Below are 16,502 nucleotides of genomic sequence, written 5' to 3' on the forward strand. Positions count from 1 at the left end.
ATAAATTATTTTATGAAGAAGGTAAATGTTTTTCTGTGGGAGATAATGTTGAAATCTCTGACATAATTCAACATGTTTGTTTTTTAGAAAACACTTTCTACCAGGTGGATTAATACTGAGTCATGTAGAGGGGCTTATACCATCTGTGTAATCATAGCCACAGACCAACAGTGGTATCAGCTCTTCTTCAAATCAGTGGTCTTCTGCTTAATGCTCCTTTTTCTCCACATTATTCTCCAAATTCCAAGAATTCCTTGAAGTTCTGCATTTACTTCTTAGTAAGGCTGCAATATCCTGCACTACAGTATACTGTACACTGTGGACCACAGAGTTAAGCATTGGAAGGTTGGAAAACTGGCAAGTTTTTGTAGCAGTGTTGTCTCTCCTAAATTCCTTGGGGAAGGAGGTTTGTGTGGCATCACATTGCTGTCTTATCTACATGTGTTTTTATCTATGAAGTGTCAACTCAGAGATCAGGACACCTTATTCTTCAGCTCTGTACTAGGATATAGCTGTTATCCCTTATCAAAGTGATTTCCTTCCTGCCATGAGGCGGCCGACGGCTGTCAAGAGTGTGCTCTGCAAGTATGCAAGGGCAGAGCAGCAGAACCTCTTGTGTACAACGTAGTGACATTTGTTACTGCTATTAATAGTTTATGGGAATGGTCTGCACAGCTATTTTGCCTTTTTTGAAAAAGATAGAGCTGCATACAGAAATTCCAGTTGGAATAATTCCAGTTATTCCAGAATTTCTGGAAGCACTGAACTAGGATCATTGCCAGTCAAGTGCTGAGTACTAAGGAAGGTCTGGCTGCCCAGACAACATAGAATATATATTTGTTATTTTCTTGGGTATGACAGTTTCCCAGTTTGTCCACATGTCAGGTTATCTGTGGCTTTTCTAACAGCTGGAAAGTTACAGTAGCTTTCAGTGCACCTACAAGATAGGTAATATGACAGTAATAAATTCAGTCTATTTAAGGCTTGCAAAGAGCAACTGAGATGTATATCCTTCTTAAATGCTAAATTGTCAAGCCTTTAATCGTCCAAGCTGTCCTAACAAGTTTCTTTAATTTGTTTTTAGGGATGACAATAAAATAAAGAAACAAGATGTCCCAGGACTTTGTGATCTTCACCGCTGTAAGGATGGGTTGATGAGAAATGGCCTTATTGCACAGAAACCACCCTCTATCAACCCTGAGAGACTGAAGGATTTTGGTGAGGAGGATTACCTGAACGGGGATGTGAAGACCTGGGAAATGAAGATAGTGAGCCGAAATGAGGAGTTACTTACGGATACCCTTTCCCGCATCCCTCCGTCAAGCAGTACAACCATCCTGTCAAGCTGTAACAAGCTGATTCGATTTGAAGATATCAGTGCAGCAGCCTTCAAAATCCAGTGTGGTGTTCAAAAAACCCCCTGCATGGTAGGGAGTCTTTATGGCTTTGCATTCTCTCAGTGTTTCTTTTCTTGTTCCTTGTGAAAGCTGATCTGAAATGAAGGAAGAGCATGTGTGAGCTGCAGCAGATAGATCTGTGTAAGAAGACTCATGTTCATATTAGTTGTATTTAACTGTCAATTTTCTTCTTACCTGTTTACACTAACCTAAATCCTCAAAGATATCAACAACCTGTAAACAAAGGATAAACCACATTAGGCATAGACTTAATGCACTGTGGTATTATGCTCCCAGTGAAAAACTCCTGCTACAAGGAACCTGAGTCTGTGATGATGGACTACAGGTGTTTGGGTAAAGAGTCTTGTGGGAGGGTCTGCTTTGGAACCAGCCCTTATATTTGGAGATTTTGAAGGTACAGATTTCCCTTCTCAGCCTGGCCAACCTGGCGAGGCTGGATATGTTCTGTAATGAGGTGGTTCTGCCATCTGTGTCTTCAACAAAATAAGGGCATGAAGATGGACACACACAAATGTGTGCACCTGGGATCAGTCTAGGAATGAAAATGATTGAGGCACTCCTATCAATGTAAAGCTTTTGCTAAGGCATAAGAGAAGTACAGTGGCAAGCTATATAATTCATAGTGTATTTCTACTATTGGGAACTCTTCAGAAAATCTACTCTGGGCACTCTGTGGCTAATCTCCTCTGTTCCCTTTGGTGTGTGAAAAGAGTGTCTTTGCCAAATGGCAATTCCTAGCAGCAGCCCCAGATCGCTCTCTCAAATGAATTCTTCTCTGTTGCTGACCAGGACACCCCACCAGCATCAAGAGCTGTGGATTGTTTTTCTGGCATGCACAGGGAAAGGACCTTGCAATCTTGGTCCCTGCCTGGGGTTAGCTGTCCCTGGAGTGAAGTGGTTGGGTCCTCAAGGTGCAGCAGTTTGCCCTGGTTCCCAGGTAGTGCCTGCTGATCCAGAGATATCATAACTACTTTCAGTGTGATTTTTTTAGCCTAGAGTTCCCAAAATAAGGATAGCTGTGCTTTTTGTAGCACACTACTGAAGAAATGTGTCTTGTGACAAAGGACATGACACAAGACCATTTGGGACAGTAAGGTGGCATAAAAGGCAGGGAGTGAAAATGGAAGCATTTTGCATTCATATGCTGCCTGTTTAGAGTGACACGAGAGTAAACAGTCCTGCCAGCTGTACCTGGGTTTTGTTTCAGAGTGGAAAAGTTGACTTGCTTGGGAATGCAGCAAGGCGAGCGAGCAAACACGTGCAGCAAAGGTGGTTGGGGAGGTCAGTGCATGGGTGAACAGGGGGAGTGTACCAAACTCTTCATATTGCATCTTTTGTCACCAAAACTCTCACTGTCATGCTTGAGAGTAAGACAGAAGTGTCAGTCTTCTCTTTTTGTGGAGAGACTTCCCAGGAAGAGAAGATTTGAACTTATATTGCACTGCCCTTCTCTGTATTTGGCAACTCTGGTCATATTTGTTAGATGGGTTTAATCCTGCTGTAAAAAATTAGGTCTATGGGCAGGGAGAGGGAGAGTGTCATGGCTTAATTTGGAAAGCAGAACTATCTAACACTTTGCCCTTTGATAGCCATCTGTTCCCTGCACCTCATGGCATTGTGCACTTCTGCCAAGCAGTTACAGGATACTGCCTGTGTACATCTGCCAGTGTGAGACTGCAGCAGCCTTGGCCATGTGAACTGCTGAAGGACCACATTCACACCTTCAGCTCAGATGCATCACATCAGTAGCTCAAAACTAGTAAAGTTTGTCTTGGCCCCATCCCTGAACCATCTACTTGCTCCCAAGGTGTGACATGAAAATGGTTGGTATGAAAATTAACCAACCAACACATCCTAACGCAGGCAGGACTGCACCATAGAGTCCAGTCCATCAGGTGTCTGTGTAACACGAAACTTTTCATAAACTGATGGTGCTCCTGCTCACAAATAGTTAAGCTCACTTTGGCCAGTTCACACCGTTTGTTCTCAGACAGCTTTGCCCCTTGTGCTGGTTTTTGGATAGGGCAGAGTTCATTTTCTTCACAGTAGCTGGTATGGGACTGTGTTTCAGATTTCTGATGAAAATATTGTTGATAATTCAGGGATGTTTTTGTTACTGCTGAGCAGCTCTTACACAGAGTCAAGGCCTTTTTTGCTTCTCACCCCACCCCACCAGTGAGAAGGCTGGGGATGCACAAGGAGTTGGAGGGGACACAGCTGGAACAGCTGACTCCAACTGACTCAAGGGACATCCCATCCCATGTGACATTGTGCTCGGCGACAGAATTAGGGGGAAAATTTGCTGGGGGCCTGCTGCTTGGTGCCTGGCTGGTCATTGGTTGGTTGGTGGTGAGCAATTGTTTTCAATTGCATAAATTGTCTTTCTTGGATCTTATTTACCTCTCTTTGTTATTGCTTTTAATGACATTGTTGTTGTAGTTGCTAATACTGTTATTATTATTATTATTACTGATTTTATCTCAACCCAAGAGATTTCTCACTTTAACCCTTCCAATTCTCATCTCTCTAGCAGGACAGGGGGAGGGAAATGAGCAAGCAGCTGGATGGGGTTTAGTTGCTGTCTGGGTAAAGCCGATACCCCTCAACTTAAACAGTTCTTTTCTCTTGGGTGTCCCTGGCAAATTTATGCAACTCATTTGTATCCCCTTTCTGCATTAACTGTGCCAAGCTAAATAGGCTCACTTTCTTTAGTCTCTTTTTATGAATATTGTTTTCTAAAATTATCAGAATAGTGGAAAACATATATCCCCCCCTTATTTTATTGTGAAAATAGCCCATGACCGTTGTTATTCAAAGTAATGTTCCTGCAGAAGTCATTAGTGCATTTCATGCATTGATTCAAAAGCACAGAGTGGTGTCAAGAAAAACACAAATAACCTTTATTTTAACTCATCATTGAGAAGTTAGAGCCCCTTTCAGGGACATTTGTTTAGATTAAAAAAGTGAGCATGACTCTAACCCATTCAGTTAATTGAATGGAGAAACACATTGCAGGGTGATTCCTAATCTACGGGTAAGACCATGGATGCAGCATCCTGGTTCCTTATGCAGGAGTTTGCCTGGAGATGAGATATGGCATCCTGAGTGAATTGTAACATATCAAAGAGGTAGTGAGTATAGGAAAACAAGGAATTGACATTAATTTGGACACTTGGTTTGGTTACTGATTTAGGAACTTTAAGGGTTGTTTTATGTTAGCTTTGTGGATGCCAAATGGAGGGTGTGATGTGTGTTGTACCTTAGACATGGTGTCTGTAGTCCTTAGAAGATCACAGTGACAAAAGGGAGAACTTACAGGCTGGTTCAGTCAGTCTTACAAGGTCACACATGAGGTCAGTACAGCTGTAAATAGCACTGACACCTGATTTGTTAGAAGTAATTGCTATATTTAGGCTATATGAAAAAAAGGCTCAGTTAAAGGAAGCAGAAAAGGATAACCTGAAGAGTTAAAGCACTGAGTATCAAAATTAAAGAAAAATAACAATCTAAAGTACATCACCTCTGTGGTACAGAATGACTTAATGACACATTTTTAATTGTAGGAGACTTAGCAACTTTATAAATTCACAGGATTCATCTTCTTAAATCCTTTTTCTTATAGTTCACTCTAGGATCCAAGATTCTGTACAAAAATAAGTACAGTATGTGAAGAACTAGTAGTGTTTCTTGTATAGTGTTCTTGTTCTATTTTGCATTAGCATTCTCTGTAGATTAGGCTGTTTAGGATATAAACTATTATCCTATTAGTGTACTAAGCACTTTCCATTGTTTCAGTTCTGCAGCCAGATCTGCAAAGGGGCAGCAAGTCGTAGCTCCTGCCAGGATTTTCAGAAGCAAAATAGAGAATTTGGCCCCACCTATGGGTGAGGAACTTAACACATGCTTGTAAATCCACTAAAAAGCCTTGAAACATTCACCTGAAATATTTTAGTTTAACTGTATATTTTAAAGCAAATATCTGTTTCAGATATATTTAGTTTATATAAATTGACTTTGAAAGTCCCACAGTCTGAAAAATGTATTGGTACATATTACACTGTATGCCTGACACTGCCAGATACTGTTTGAGATAAATATTTTGTCATAGTGTCTTTTAATCTCTCTCTCTTTGTGACTTATCATAAATGAGTACTTGATCCTCTAAATCCCCAAGTCTTTGTTTGCTTTGGCAGCCAATAGAGGACATGGAGCCAATTAAGAAATAGAGATACAGTAAGCCCAGGGAGCTGGAACCCACAGGCTTACTGCAGCTCTATTTCATAAGTTATCTTGTTTAAAACTCTTGGCTTAGTGAATATGGTAATAGGAAATTAATATGTTGATGCATTCTGGGAGTATCTTATTATAAAACTTAATAAATATTTACCATTAAAAAAATATTTAAAAAATCATGCACTTGGGCACTGCTTCACATGTAATGTGCTTGCTAATTCCTCTCAGCTCAGGGATCCTTTCTGTTCCAAACAATAAGCTTTTTCAAACAGCTGCTGCTCACACTTGCAATCCCGGGAAATAATTTTTTAATTATTTCCATCATTCTTTGGGTAAGAAATGTCTGTACTAATGTTGTACTGGCCTTAGTGTGCAAAATAGGCAACAAGCAGTAGTGCATCAGTGGCAGAAAACATAGCAGAACCGTAATGGGGTTCAAGGAGGAATTTTCTCATGGCTTTTCTATCTGTTAGATGACAACCTTATTTTTTTTGAGTATTCAACATCCAGTTCTGGCAAGTGCTGGAAGCATGGGCTTTTAAATAATTGAAAGTACTTATTTTAATATCTGTATTTGAACAATAAGACCAAAACAAGTGCTCTTTTCAGAATTCATAGTGGCACGTGGTCCATATTTCGCAGCTGTGAGTTTGAATATGACTTCCATAAGCCAGAAGAACCTGGTAGGTAACAACACACTGCCATGTATTTCTAAAGAAACAGATGACAAATTTTACTTTTTAGAGCTCACATATAGCTGTGGAATGCATGCCTCACCAGGCAGCTGATGAGGTGTGGAAGATTTTTCTTAATTTTAGCTACATTCCCATAATATTATTTATATCCTCCAGTATTCTAGGCTATCCAAGCAGTATGGAATGGACATCTACCTGAAGAAGGAGTACCTCCAATACACAGGATCTGTGAAGGAACGAGGTGTACTTTACCTTCTGACATCATTGCCTCAGGTATAACAAAATGCCAGCACTCAAAAAGAAATAGATTAGTTCTGCTTCACAAAAATGGAGCAGAGTTGAAGATAAATTTACCTGTAATCTCCATGGAATCACAACATTTCTTGCCAGAAACCATTGTACTGAACACAGCGTGTAAACACAGATAGATCTGCAAGTATCTGAATGTAAAATACTACTTTAGTTATGACTGGCCGATCTGCTGGAGAAATGCTTGAGAATACTTGAAAGAAAATCTTGCAAAAAGCAAACAGCAGCATTTTTCCGTGGCATTTATGTGTGGGTGTTTCTATGTGTACTGTGGTTCTGACATGCTGAAACCGCCAAACTCATGACTGATGATGAAACTGAGTTACAATGAGTGATGTGAAGGATCTAGATCACCGATTGATTTTGTAATGAATTTCGGTGTCATTACAGAAATAGCTTGTTTATCATTTGTCATAGGAGGTTATTGAGTCTCTGCAGCAATAATAGTCATAACTGGCATGATACAGCAGCCCAGAAAAGTGACTATTCCTGCACTTTTATAATAATATAAATGAAATCTTCTGTTAAAAGGAAACCTGAAATTAAATAATTTCATACAGGCAGGGAAGAGTTATCGGTTCTAAAGGGACCAGATATGAGCTCTTCTGTGATCAGCTGGATCTGCTATTCCCAACTGAACAAGAATTAAACCCAGAGGAATGCAGGAATGGGGATTGATCTTGTGCTATTTTAGCTTTGTGTGTAAATCTTGAAATCACACCAGACATGCATATAGTGTACCATAATATCATGATTTGATCAGCTAGTAGAGGGGAAAAAAGGAAGTCAGATCATTAGAATGATCCATATTCATATGGGACAACTGCATGACAATATGAAGTGCAATAAGCAACCCTCTTTTTTAGGATCAGCAAAGAAAAGGAGTGATCGTGGCTTCGGACAGTAACTTTTCCATGGCTGTTGCCTACCATGCCTCAGAGCTCCGCATTCCAGTCTTTGTCATCATGTCAACCAGCACATCTCCAGTCAGGGTGAAAATGTGCCGTGAGTACGGAGCCATGGTCATATCCTATGGGACCACAGCTAAGGACTCCCAGATACACGCAAGGAGGCTGGCCCAGGAGAATGGTTACCTCTACCTCGAAGAGTAAGTGGAAAGCCAGGCTGATTAGAATAGATTAGATGTTTGCACAGCTCTGCAAAAACAATTGGTTTTGTTAAATTGTGGTCACAGGTCATCAAAATGTTCCTATTACCAGGAATATAGACTGTTCCCAGGCACAAATCATGTGTCTTTCTGTTACAGCTGGGGATGGAAACCAAAATGAAACATTGTTCTCTTCCCCCAGATTAGGCAAACTTCCTTATTAGGAATTTCTATGGGCAAGTATGACAATGGATATATGTTAATTCTTTAGGAACTCTGTCAGAAAGCACTAAGGCTAGTGTTCATTTTTGGTCTCGCTGTTTGGAGTTAGGTGGGTGAAAGTTAATCTTTAATGCAAAGGGTTCAGTGGCATAATGTAGAGCAAGAGAAGGTTAATACTGTAAAATTTTCACATATCTGGTGTGAGAGACAAAACTGTGATTCTGCCTTTAAAAAAAGATGATTAAGAGGCTACTTCACACATATATTTAAAGTAATTAAGGATGAGCATAAGTCTAAGTTTGAACTATTTGAGGCCAGTGCACAAGTCAGATCTAATAAAAGCATGACTAGAATGAGATAAGACAGGCAAAAATATTTAGAACAGATAGATTTTCCCTTTTTTCTCTGCAGCCTCTTCTTCCTTTCCCTTTTCCTTTTTCCCTTTTCCTTTTTCCCTTTTCCTTTTTCCCTTTTCCTTTTTCCCTTTTCCTTTTTCCCTTTTCCTTTTTCCCTTTTCCTTTTTCCCTTTTCCTTTTTCCCTTTTCCTTTTTCCTTTCTCCTTTTTCCTTTCTCCTTTCTCCTTTCTCTTTTTTTTCTTTTCTTTTTTTTTCTTTTCTTTTTTTCTTTTCTTTTTTCTTTTTTCTTTTTTCTTTTTTCTTTTTTCTTTTTTCTTTTTTCTTTTTTCTTTTTTCTTTTTCTCTTTTTTCTTTTTTTTCTTTTCTTTTTTTATCTTTCTTCAAGTAAGACTTCCTAAAGCACAGAGGATTGAATCATTAACATGAGGTAGCCAGCAGTCTCTCTGATGCACTGAGCAGGGATGTTATTCTCCCCCCACCATCACCACCTCTGTGCAGGCTTCATCCACCCCCTCATGTCTGTACAGCATCTCCTGCAGTGAGCACCCACTTCCCTTTGGTTCTTGGGCACTGCTGTCTTAAACATGTTGATAATGAATAATGTTGCTTGGAAAGAGGATCCCAGAACGAGCAGAACAGAGGAAGTCCTCACTTCTTTCCCAGCTGGTGTATTGGGAAGGCCATATTAAAGCCTGTACTGTTCAAAAGGTGCTGTTAGCTCTGCCAGTGACACACAGGGCTGGTTCGTGTGCCCTGTCTGTCACCACGGGCACAGCCTTGTCCCAGACTGGGACTTTCAAAGAAACACATGAATGAGGTGTCCTAGATCCCAATTAATTTTGTACCCTTTTAGGCTCTCTTGAAAACCACAGCTTTCCATAACTTTGTGATTTCCAAATTTCTTGCAGCCATTTTTCAATGTGTTAACTCCCAGCTGGCTTCCATCAGCTATCACGTTTGCACATAAGAACTAAACTGTCTTGCTGTAACTTCATCTTCAATCTTTCCCTCCTCCCCAAATGATTATTTTTTACATAAGGTAGATCTTCTTCAGTGTCCTGAAGCTCCAGGGACAACACACGTGAAGGACTTCAGCATCTAGCTCTGAGAAACTCTAAATGTACATGCTACCATTAATAATATTAAAGCACTATGATTTATTTCAGGTTTCAGATTGCAAGAAACAGAATTATTCAGTCTGTTACTATGTTTAACTAAAACCTCTCAGATGCAATTTTTCACATTTTGGATTAAAAAAAAAAATAAGAAAAAAAACCCCCACAACAACTGCAAGCCTTTTCATGATGGGATGTCTGAAATGTATTTTGTTCGGTGTAGACTGGGAGAGATGTCCCAGAAAAATGTATGCCTATATGCATAGCCAGTCTTCTTCAGTGTTTGTCTGACACACACACTTTGTCACTTGCCAAAGCTGTTTTTAAAACAACAGCTGATCTCCCATGCTTTAGAATGGAACTTCTGAAATGTCATTTTGTTTCAGTGTGATTCCACCTTCCATAAAATCCCTAGCAATTTGGTCTCTAGATCTCCTCACACAATAATTCATTCTTCCCTTCCTGAAGTAGACATTATGTGACTGTCCTTGGTTGTACCTGCATGGGCAGTGCCCTCTAGCTGGGTGTGTCATTGTCAGTTCTTCCCATTTCTTGAGTGCAATTAAAACACTGTGTTATGCAAATCACATGCAGTAGTTCAGTTAGAGGTAGGGCACTTTTTATACAACTGCAACTTCCTGGGAAATTCCAGGAAGGGAATGTGATTTTTCAAACTGGAATTCAATCATTTAGTCTGCCTAATTGCTGCCTAGGTGACATGAAATTGTTCGTAAATATAGGGGTTCAGGACCTCATTATATGTGACTATAGCCAATAGGTAACTCAGTACCTCTGCAATGATGTGAGAAAGATTCCTTTGTGAATCAGAGAGGTAAGAGTGCTGCAGATTGAATTACACACCTTCCGTCCTTGAGAGCCCATTTTTTTCTTGTTTAAGTCCATATTCAAATGCTGATCAGACCTGATTATTTGTGATTTGGTTGGTCTGTTGCTCTACCCGATGGCTTCTGAGCCCTTTACTTGGAATGGATGGGAACACTGCCTTCTAGCTGCCACACCAAGATTTTATTGGGAAACTGAAGCCTGACAGCCTGTCTTTGATTGCTGATATATCACACGTTTCAGAAGACAAACATCCGAATTTCTAGCTCTGGCTCGAAATGCTTGTTTAAATTTACAGCCTTTAGATTTATCTGCCCTTTTCCTTCATTTTGCTTCAATGGCATATGATACTCGAAGAGGTATGTTAGCTTTCACAAAACAAAAGTAATCAGCCACAGTGCAAAGAAAATCACCCATTTTATTATGAAAGCTGAAGGCTGATCAGTGAACTGGTGTTTTCACTGGATGTTCACAAGGAACACATTGTTATCTGAAACATTGATTCAAACTGCTAATAGTGCTCCGTGCCCAGAGCAGTCTCCTCCAGGCAGTTTTCAGTTGTTAGAGAAGCTTTACTCCTAAATTGAGTATCCCAGATCCTCATTCATTTTTGCAGGTCCCTGTGGCTTTCTATGTATCCACAGTAGAGGTAGCTCCACAAACTCGATTCTGAATCTTATTTGGGAATAAGACTCCAGAGTTGTTCAGGGAACCAGTGATATATTCCGTCACATACAAGAAGGAGGAGAGAACTTCTTCAGTATCTTCATAGAGGCAATAAATTCAAAGGTTCAGTTACCCATCCCACTACTATTTCTTGCCTTTGTCTTTAGCTGTGCTACAGGAGTGAAAGTTCTTTACTCCCATCCTTTCTTATGTAGTTATATAGTCTCTTGCCCTGAGGAATTTTCTGTGCTTTGATATATATGTGAGGTAACTTGGCAAGGGCCTTGGTCTCTACCTTGCAGACATTCTGTGCTCCTGAGCTGAGCCTCTCTGTACATGTCTAACAGTAATAAAAACACAGCTTCCTAGTACCCAAACATCCTTGGGTCAAATAAATCAAGTGAAGTCATTGGATCTATAATTCTGTTTGCATGTCTGTTTGCCTGAAAAAGCAGACCGTACAGAGAGCTCATATTTTTTTTCTCATATATCATTCTACATTTACATCATTGCTAACTTATAAATAAAATGCAAAACAGTTTTTAGAAATAGATCCAAGTCAGTTGTGTGACTGTGTAGTGGAGTTTTCTTCAATCTTTTGACTCTGTCCCTGTTCTGCTCATTATATTACCTTGGGCTGATAGTGTTTTACCAGTGAGTATTTTGGCACGGCCAAATACTTCTCTTACCCTTCCACAGTCTTTCAGAGTAATGTGAAGATATCAGATACTTGCCCTGGACTGTGGAAAGACAACTCTAGCAATCTGTTTGGAATTTGTGAGGCTGAACACAGTGCTTAAATTTCATGAAAATGTCTATTTACCACAAACACTAAATGCACTGATAAATAAAGAGAACGAGATTTCCTTTTGGGACTTTGCTTTTAGTTTGGACTGCAACACTTAAAATTTGTGAAGCTGAAGGAAGTGACAGCAATGGAAACATGACTTCTGCCCACCAGCTCTGTAATCACCTGATGCTGGTAACAACAGAGTTAAGTGCTCTTCAGCCTGAACTCTATTCAAGGGGCTTGTCAACAGCAGGAGTTTTCTCCCAGCAGGTAACAGCATGTGATGGTCCGTCTGATGGCACCTTTCTGTTGTATCCCCTCCTCCCCTCATGTGCTGGTGATTTACTTTCACATATGTGCTCTGCTGAACAATGTTTTGAAAGTGGTAGATTGAATTATTATTGCACTGACAACTGTGACCCCTGCTGATCTGTGCCCTTCCTTCCCACAGGGAGGACAGTGCTGTGTACCTGTCAGGCCTGGGGACCGTGGGGCTGGAGGTGTATGAGCAGGTGCCAAAGCTGGATGCTGTGATTTTCCCCGCAGGAGGCCACTGTGGCTTGCTGGCGGGGTCGGCTGCTACACTCAAATACCTCAACCCACATATTTCTGTAATTGTAAGTTTCCTTTTACCTTTTAAGTGTTGCATTTGGGCAGCTTTCACCACAGATGCTTTCAAAAGACAGTAGTATCTAGTGTCTGCATATATGTGGGGGACAGGAACTATCTGATCTTGGGGGGGTTGCCTAGGAGAGCCTCTGAGAGCCAGGGAAGCTCCTTTCTCTTGGCTACTTGGTTTGATTTCAGAAAAAAAAAATATGGGAAGATGTTTCCAAAACAAATGAAATCCAGCTCTGTGTTTTGAAATAATTTCTTACTGGAAAAATTTGGTCCTAAGTAAGCTATGGAAAAAGTTTATTGGTAGCACAGTTGTTATGCAACTTGAAATTAATTGTTAATTTGAAGAGGAAACTTTCTGTAGGTTTTGGTGTCTACTTTGGTGGTGACCTCTATTATAACCGGTTCAATAAAAAAGTGACAATACTTGTCTTCCTCAGGGGGTTGAATCTGAAAGTTTCCCTGTATTGCAACATTCCCTAAAGGCTGGCCACCCAGCTGAAGACCAGGCCTGCAACAATCATCACTTTTATGGAGGTGAGAAAATGTGTTATTCTTTTGGAGGTAAAATAAAGGTTGTAATAGATTTCTTCAACTTTATTATTTTCTCCTTCAGATCAAACATATTTTAAGAGAAATCTCTGAAATCTCAGAATTTAGTTCAAGCTGTGAGAGCAACTTCTGCCACAGTTTCCCCACCACCTCCCTGGAGTACAATGCTATTTCCAGTGCACACGAACACTTAGAAATATGAGAGTATTTGTCTGACCATTGTGCTCACAAGCAGCATCTAAAACAGTGAAATCAATGAGAAAGCTCTTGTGCAAAAGATTGAGTTGTGAAAAGGCAGGAAAATGGAGTGCTTAAATATTTAGGCACACAGAGCTGTTCTCAGAACAACAGTGTTTATAAATGACACAGTTTTTTCCACATCATTTGCTCAAAAAAATCTCAACTGTTAAGCAACTTAAGAACATTCTGTTTACCTGATGTTCAAATCTCTGGAAGTTCTGGGTTAAATGGGAATTTTATAAAAAACTTCTTATCCATCTTGGTAAGCTCTGCCTGTGTCTGCACCCCTTTGCTAACTGTCCTGCTGTAGCTAACAAGCCCAATGCCATGCTTGGGTCTTCTCTCCTTCAAGCCTCATTGAACAGTGAAAAGCATTGGGCTGCAGGGTCACTATCACAGTGCAACAGAGCCAGTGAAGTAACAGAATTTTCTTGGAGGGATCCAAAATGGCAAAATCTTCCTGTAAGATTTGGTCTTTCATTACCAAATGAATTTTTGTCATATGAAAAAAAATCAAGCAACCTAAGGTCATCTAACAGCAGTGTGCTGCATTCATTAAGGGCACAAACCAGCCAGGACTCCAAAAAACCTTGAATATGTCTAAAGCAGCCAGCTTCATAGTTTTTTCTTTTGAAATCTGCAGATGTGAGTGGAGTTTGCTTTGGCAGCAATTCTTTGCAGCTGACTGGGAAACTTGTGGATAAAGTTGTTGCTGTGAGGTAGGTGAAGAAAAGCAGTGAAATGAATAGCATTAGATGAACATTGTTGTATATGAAAAATGCAGTGTACCACCAGGGTATGGTGGTTCTGCTTGGGCGGTGGAGAGCAGGTTGGCAGGACATGCCACCTTGCATACACTGTGAGAACATGGGAATGGGGTACCTTTCATTTCAAGAGGGGCACTGAAGACATTGAATCCAAACCCACATATCACAGAATCATAGAATATCTCATACTGGAAGATACCCATGAAGGATCATCAAATCCAACTCCCTGCTCCTCGCAGGATTACCTAAAACTAAATGATATGCTAAAAGCATTGTCCAGACTGGCCCTTTGGCCAACACTTCACCTGCTGCCAGTACCTGGCCATGCTCTGGGTGTAAAACTTGTCCTTGTTGTGTTCTACAACACTTGAAGGTAGCCCTTGGCAAAACTCTTCTAAATCTTCACAGAAAGGCCAAGTTTGTGGAATATACTTACTACTAGAATTTAGTTAATATTTATAGTAAAAAAACCCATCCTGTCTTTCAGTTAATAATGATTCTGAGATGTACATTCACCCCCAGCAGCACAGTGTTCTGTAATGCTGCCTTGAGGTCATATGTACCTGGGAAAATGGAAGGTACCTAGTTACACATAAATGTATTCTCTTCTGATTTTGGTAGCTCTTTTGATTTGTTTTGACACAACTTTCCTGCTTTCAGGGAGGAGGACATCCTCATTTCCATGCTGAGATTGCTGGAGTATGAGCGAGCCACGGTTGATGCAGAAGGAGCCATTGGACTTGCAGCATTGGTGGCAGGGAAACTGCCTGAGTTGAAGGGTAAAAGGTACAGCAGCTGTTTCAAACAGGGAACCATGGCAGAAACATGGGGCTGAGCACTTTGGTCCCAGGAAATGGTGAAAAGCTACTTGTTCTATGAGTGACAAGGCAGTTCCTGCCCCTGATCTGGCAATTCGCTTGTCTGTGGTGCATATTTCAGGCTGAATAGATCAGTCACAGGTCATAAGACTATGCTGAAGAAGACAAATGTCAGCCAGGAGACCTGAAAAATCATGTAGTTTTCCTCTATTTTCAAATGGCTGGAGGAAAGGCAGTTACACACAGCTCCACAAGGCATGGCTGCTCCTGCCACGACAGTAACCTGCTCTTGTCAACCTGTTGACACCTCCCATTCCTCTTGTGAAAACCAGCCCTGTCTGTGGTGAGACAGGAGCTAGGCTATCTTCTGCAGTCACCCAGTGGCATCTACCTTCCAGTCATGAGAACTGTCCACATAGTCAGAGGGATTATCCTTGTGCTTGGTGTTGAACATGTGGGTAAGTGCTGCCTTGCCTCTCAGCTTAAGGATTCAGCACTTAAGTGGATTGAGCCTTGTCTCAGGACATAGTCCAGAATGTATTTAAACATACATGCCCTCAAGACAAAATTTCCAGTGCACAGCATTGTACACTAAAATACTGCTGAGGCAGTTCTTCAGAAGAGGCTGACAGAGCACATACAGAGCAGCAGTGCATTCCAATTCAGTACAGCTAAAATAAAAGGGAAAATGCAAAGATTCGGTTTTAAAGAGGTCAGGTTTGACTCTGCAGAGAGAGATTATCGTGGACTGACTGTGTGGCTCTTCACTTGCTCTTCAAACATTTCTGCACTCATTTTTCAAGTCAAAGTGGATTTAATTAATGGGTACAGAAAGCCTTGACATATATGTTGTCTGATCATTAAGAGGCTGAAACTTAGAACTTCCAGGGAAAAATTATGTCAGACTTCAAAACTTGAAACAGACCTAGAATTCTCCAGCTAATTACCTCTAGCAAATGTCAGATCTTCAGGAAATGCAAAATGAAAACATTTCAGACCAACTAATGTAGCCAGTTTCTAGGCTCCCCCTGCCTGCTCACAGATGATACTGAGCACCAGCAGCCCCTCTGACTTATAACACATATTTATTGTGGTAGGTTCTAGCAGACCTTAAGCTGATATTGAATACAGTGTCTGTGATTTATGGTTCCTTTACAGACAAGTGCTAATCAAAACTCCTATTTTTCTCTCTGTTTTCAGAGTGGCAGTTGTTATATGCAGTGGAAACCTGGAATTACATTTGCTGCAGCAGTGCATAGCTCGTGCCCTGACCCTTGACAACACAGTGTGCAGATTTTCCCTTGTGATTTCTGACTGCCCAGGAGACATGTCAAAGCTACTGGAAATTTTGGCTCGGGAAGAAGCAAGGTAAATCAGACTAGTAGTAGGGAAATATAATCATACCACAAAGATTATTAAAGGTTTGGAAACCTTTCTAAATGTCTCTGAAGGCAAGTGTGTAAGTAACTAATTAATCAAAGGTTTTTCTTGTTATATTTCAGAAAGGTTTTATTTCCTTCATTTTTGTTCTGACCTGAAAGCACCTTTGTAGCATTGAATTGTGTCTAATTCAGAAAGAAACAAAGACAGTTGCTGTCTAAACACTTACAGAAGCTATTTTGCAGTGACAGGGGATTGTTGTGATCTCTAATTTGTCCTTTATTTGATCTAGAGTTTTGGATATCAAACAAGAACGCACATTCGTGACGTCTGAGCTCTTCACTGTTGAGGTAAGATGAGATGCAATTTTGG

General features: G+C 40.5%; 1 protein-coding gene across 4 annotated transcripts in view; it reads left to right on the forward strand.

Annotated features, from left to right (window-relative positions):
* Positions 1–16,502, forward strand: part of LOC103762958 (putative threonine dehydratase) — a 33,676-nt gene that overhangs the window by 6,643 nt on the left and 10,531 nt on the right. For all 4 annotated transcript variants that reach the window (XM_029963179.1, XM_029963181.1, XM_029963180.1 and 1 more), the window contains 9 exons: positions 1,085–1,427; positions 6,503–6,619; positions 7,522–7,763; positions 12,207–12,372; positions 12,814–12,910; positions 13,809–13,884; positions 14,593–14,718; positions 15,951–16,118; positions 16,423–16,480. In XM_029963179.1, coding sequence (XP_029819039.1) covers positions 1,085–1,427; positions 6,503–6,619; positions 7,522–7,763; positions 12,207–12,372; positions 12,814–12,910; positions 13,809–13,884; positions 14,593–14,718; positions 15,951–16,118; positions 16,423–16,480 — 1,393 coding nt within the window. The remainder of the gene's footprint in view (positions 1–1,084; positions 1,428–6,502; positions 6,620–7,521; positions 7,764–12,206; positions 12,373–12,813; positions 12,911–13,808; positions 13,885–14,592; positions 14,719–15,950; positions 16,119–16,422; positions 16,481–16,502) is intronic.

Source organism: Manacus vitellinus, unplaced genomic scaffold (genome assembly GCF_001715985.3).
Source record: "Manacus vitellinus isolate BGI_N305 unplaced genomic scaffold, ASM171598v3 scaffold_54_pilon, whole genome shotgun sequence".
NCBI lineage: Eukaryota > Metazoa > Chordata > Aves > Passeriformes > Pipridae > Manacus > Manacus vitellinus.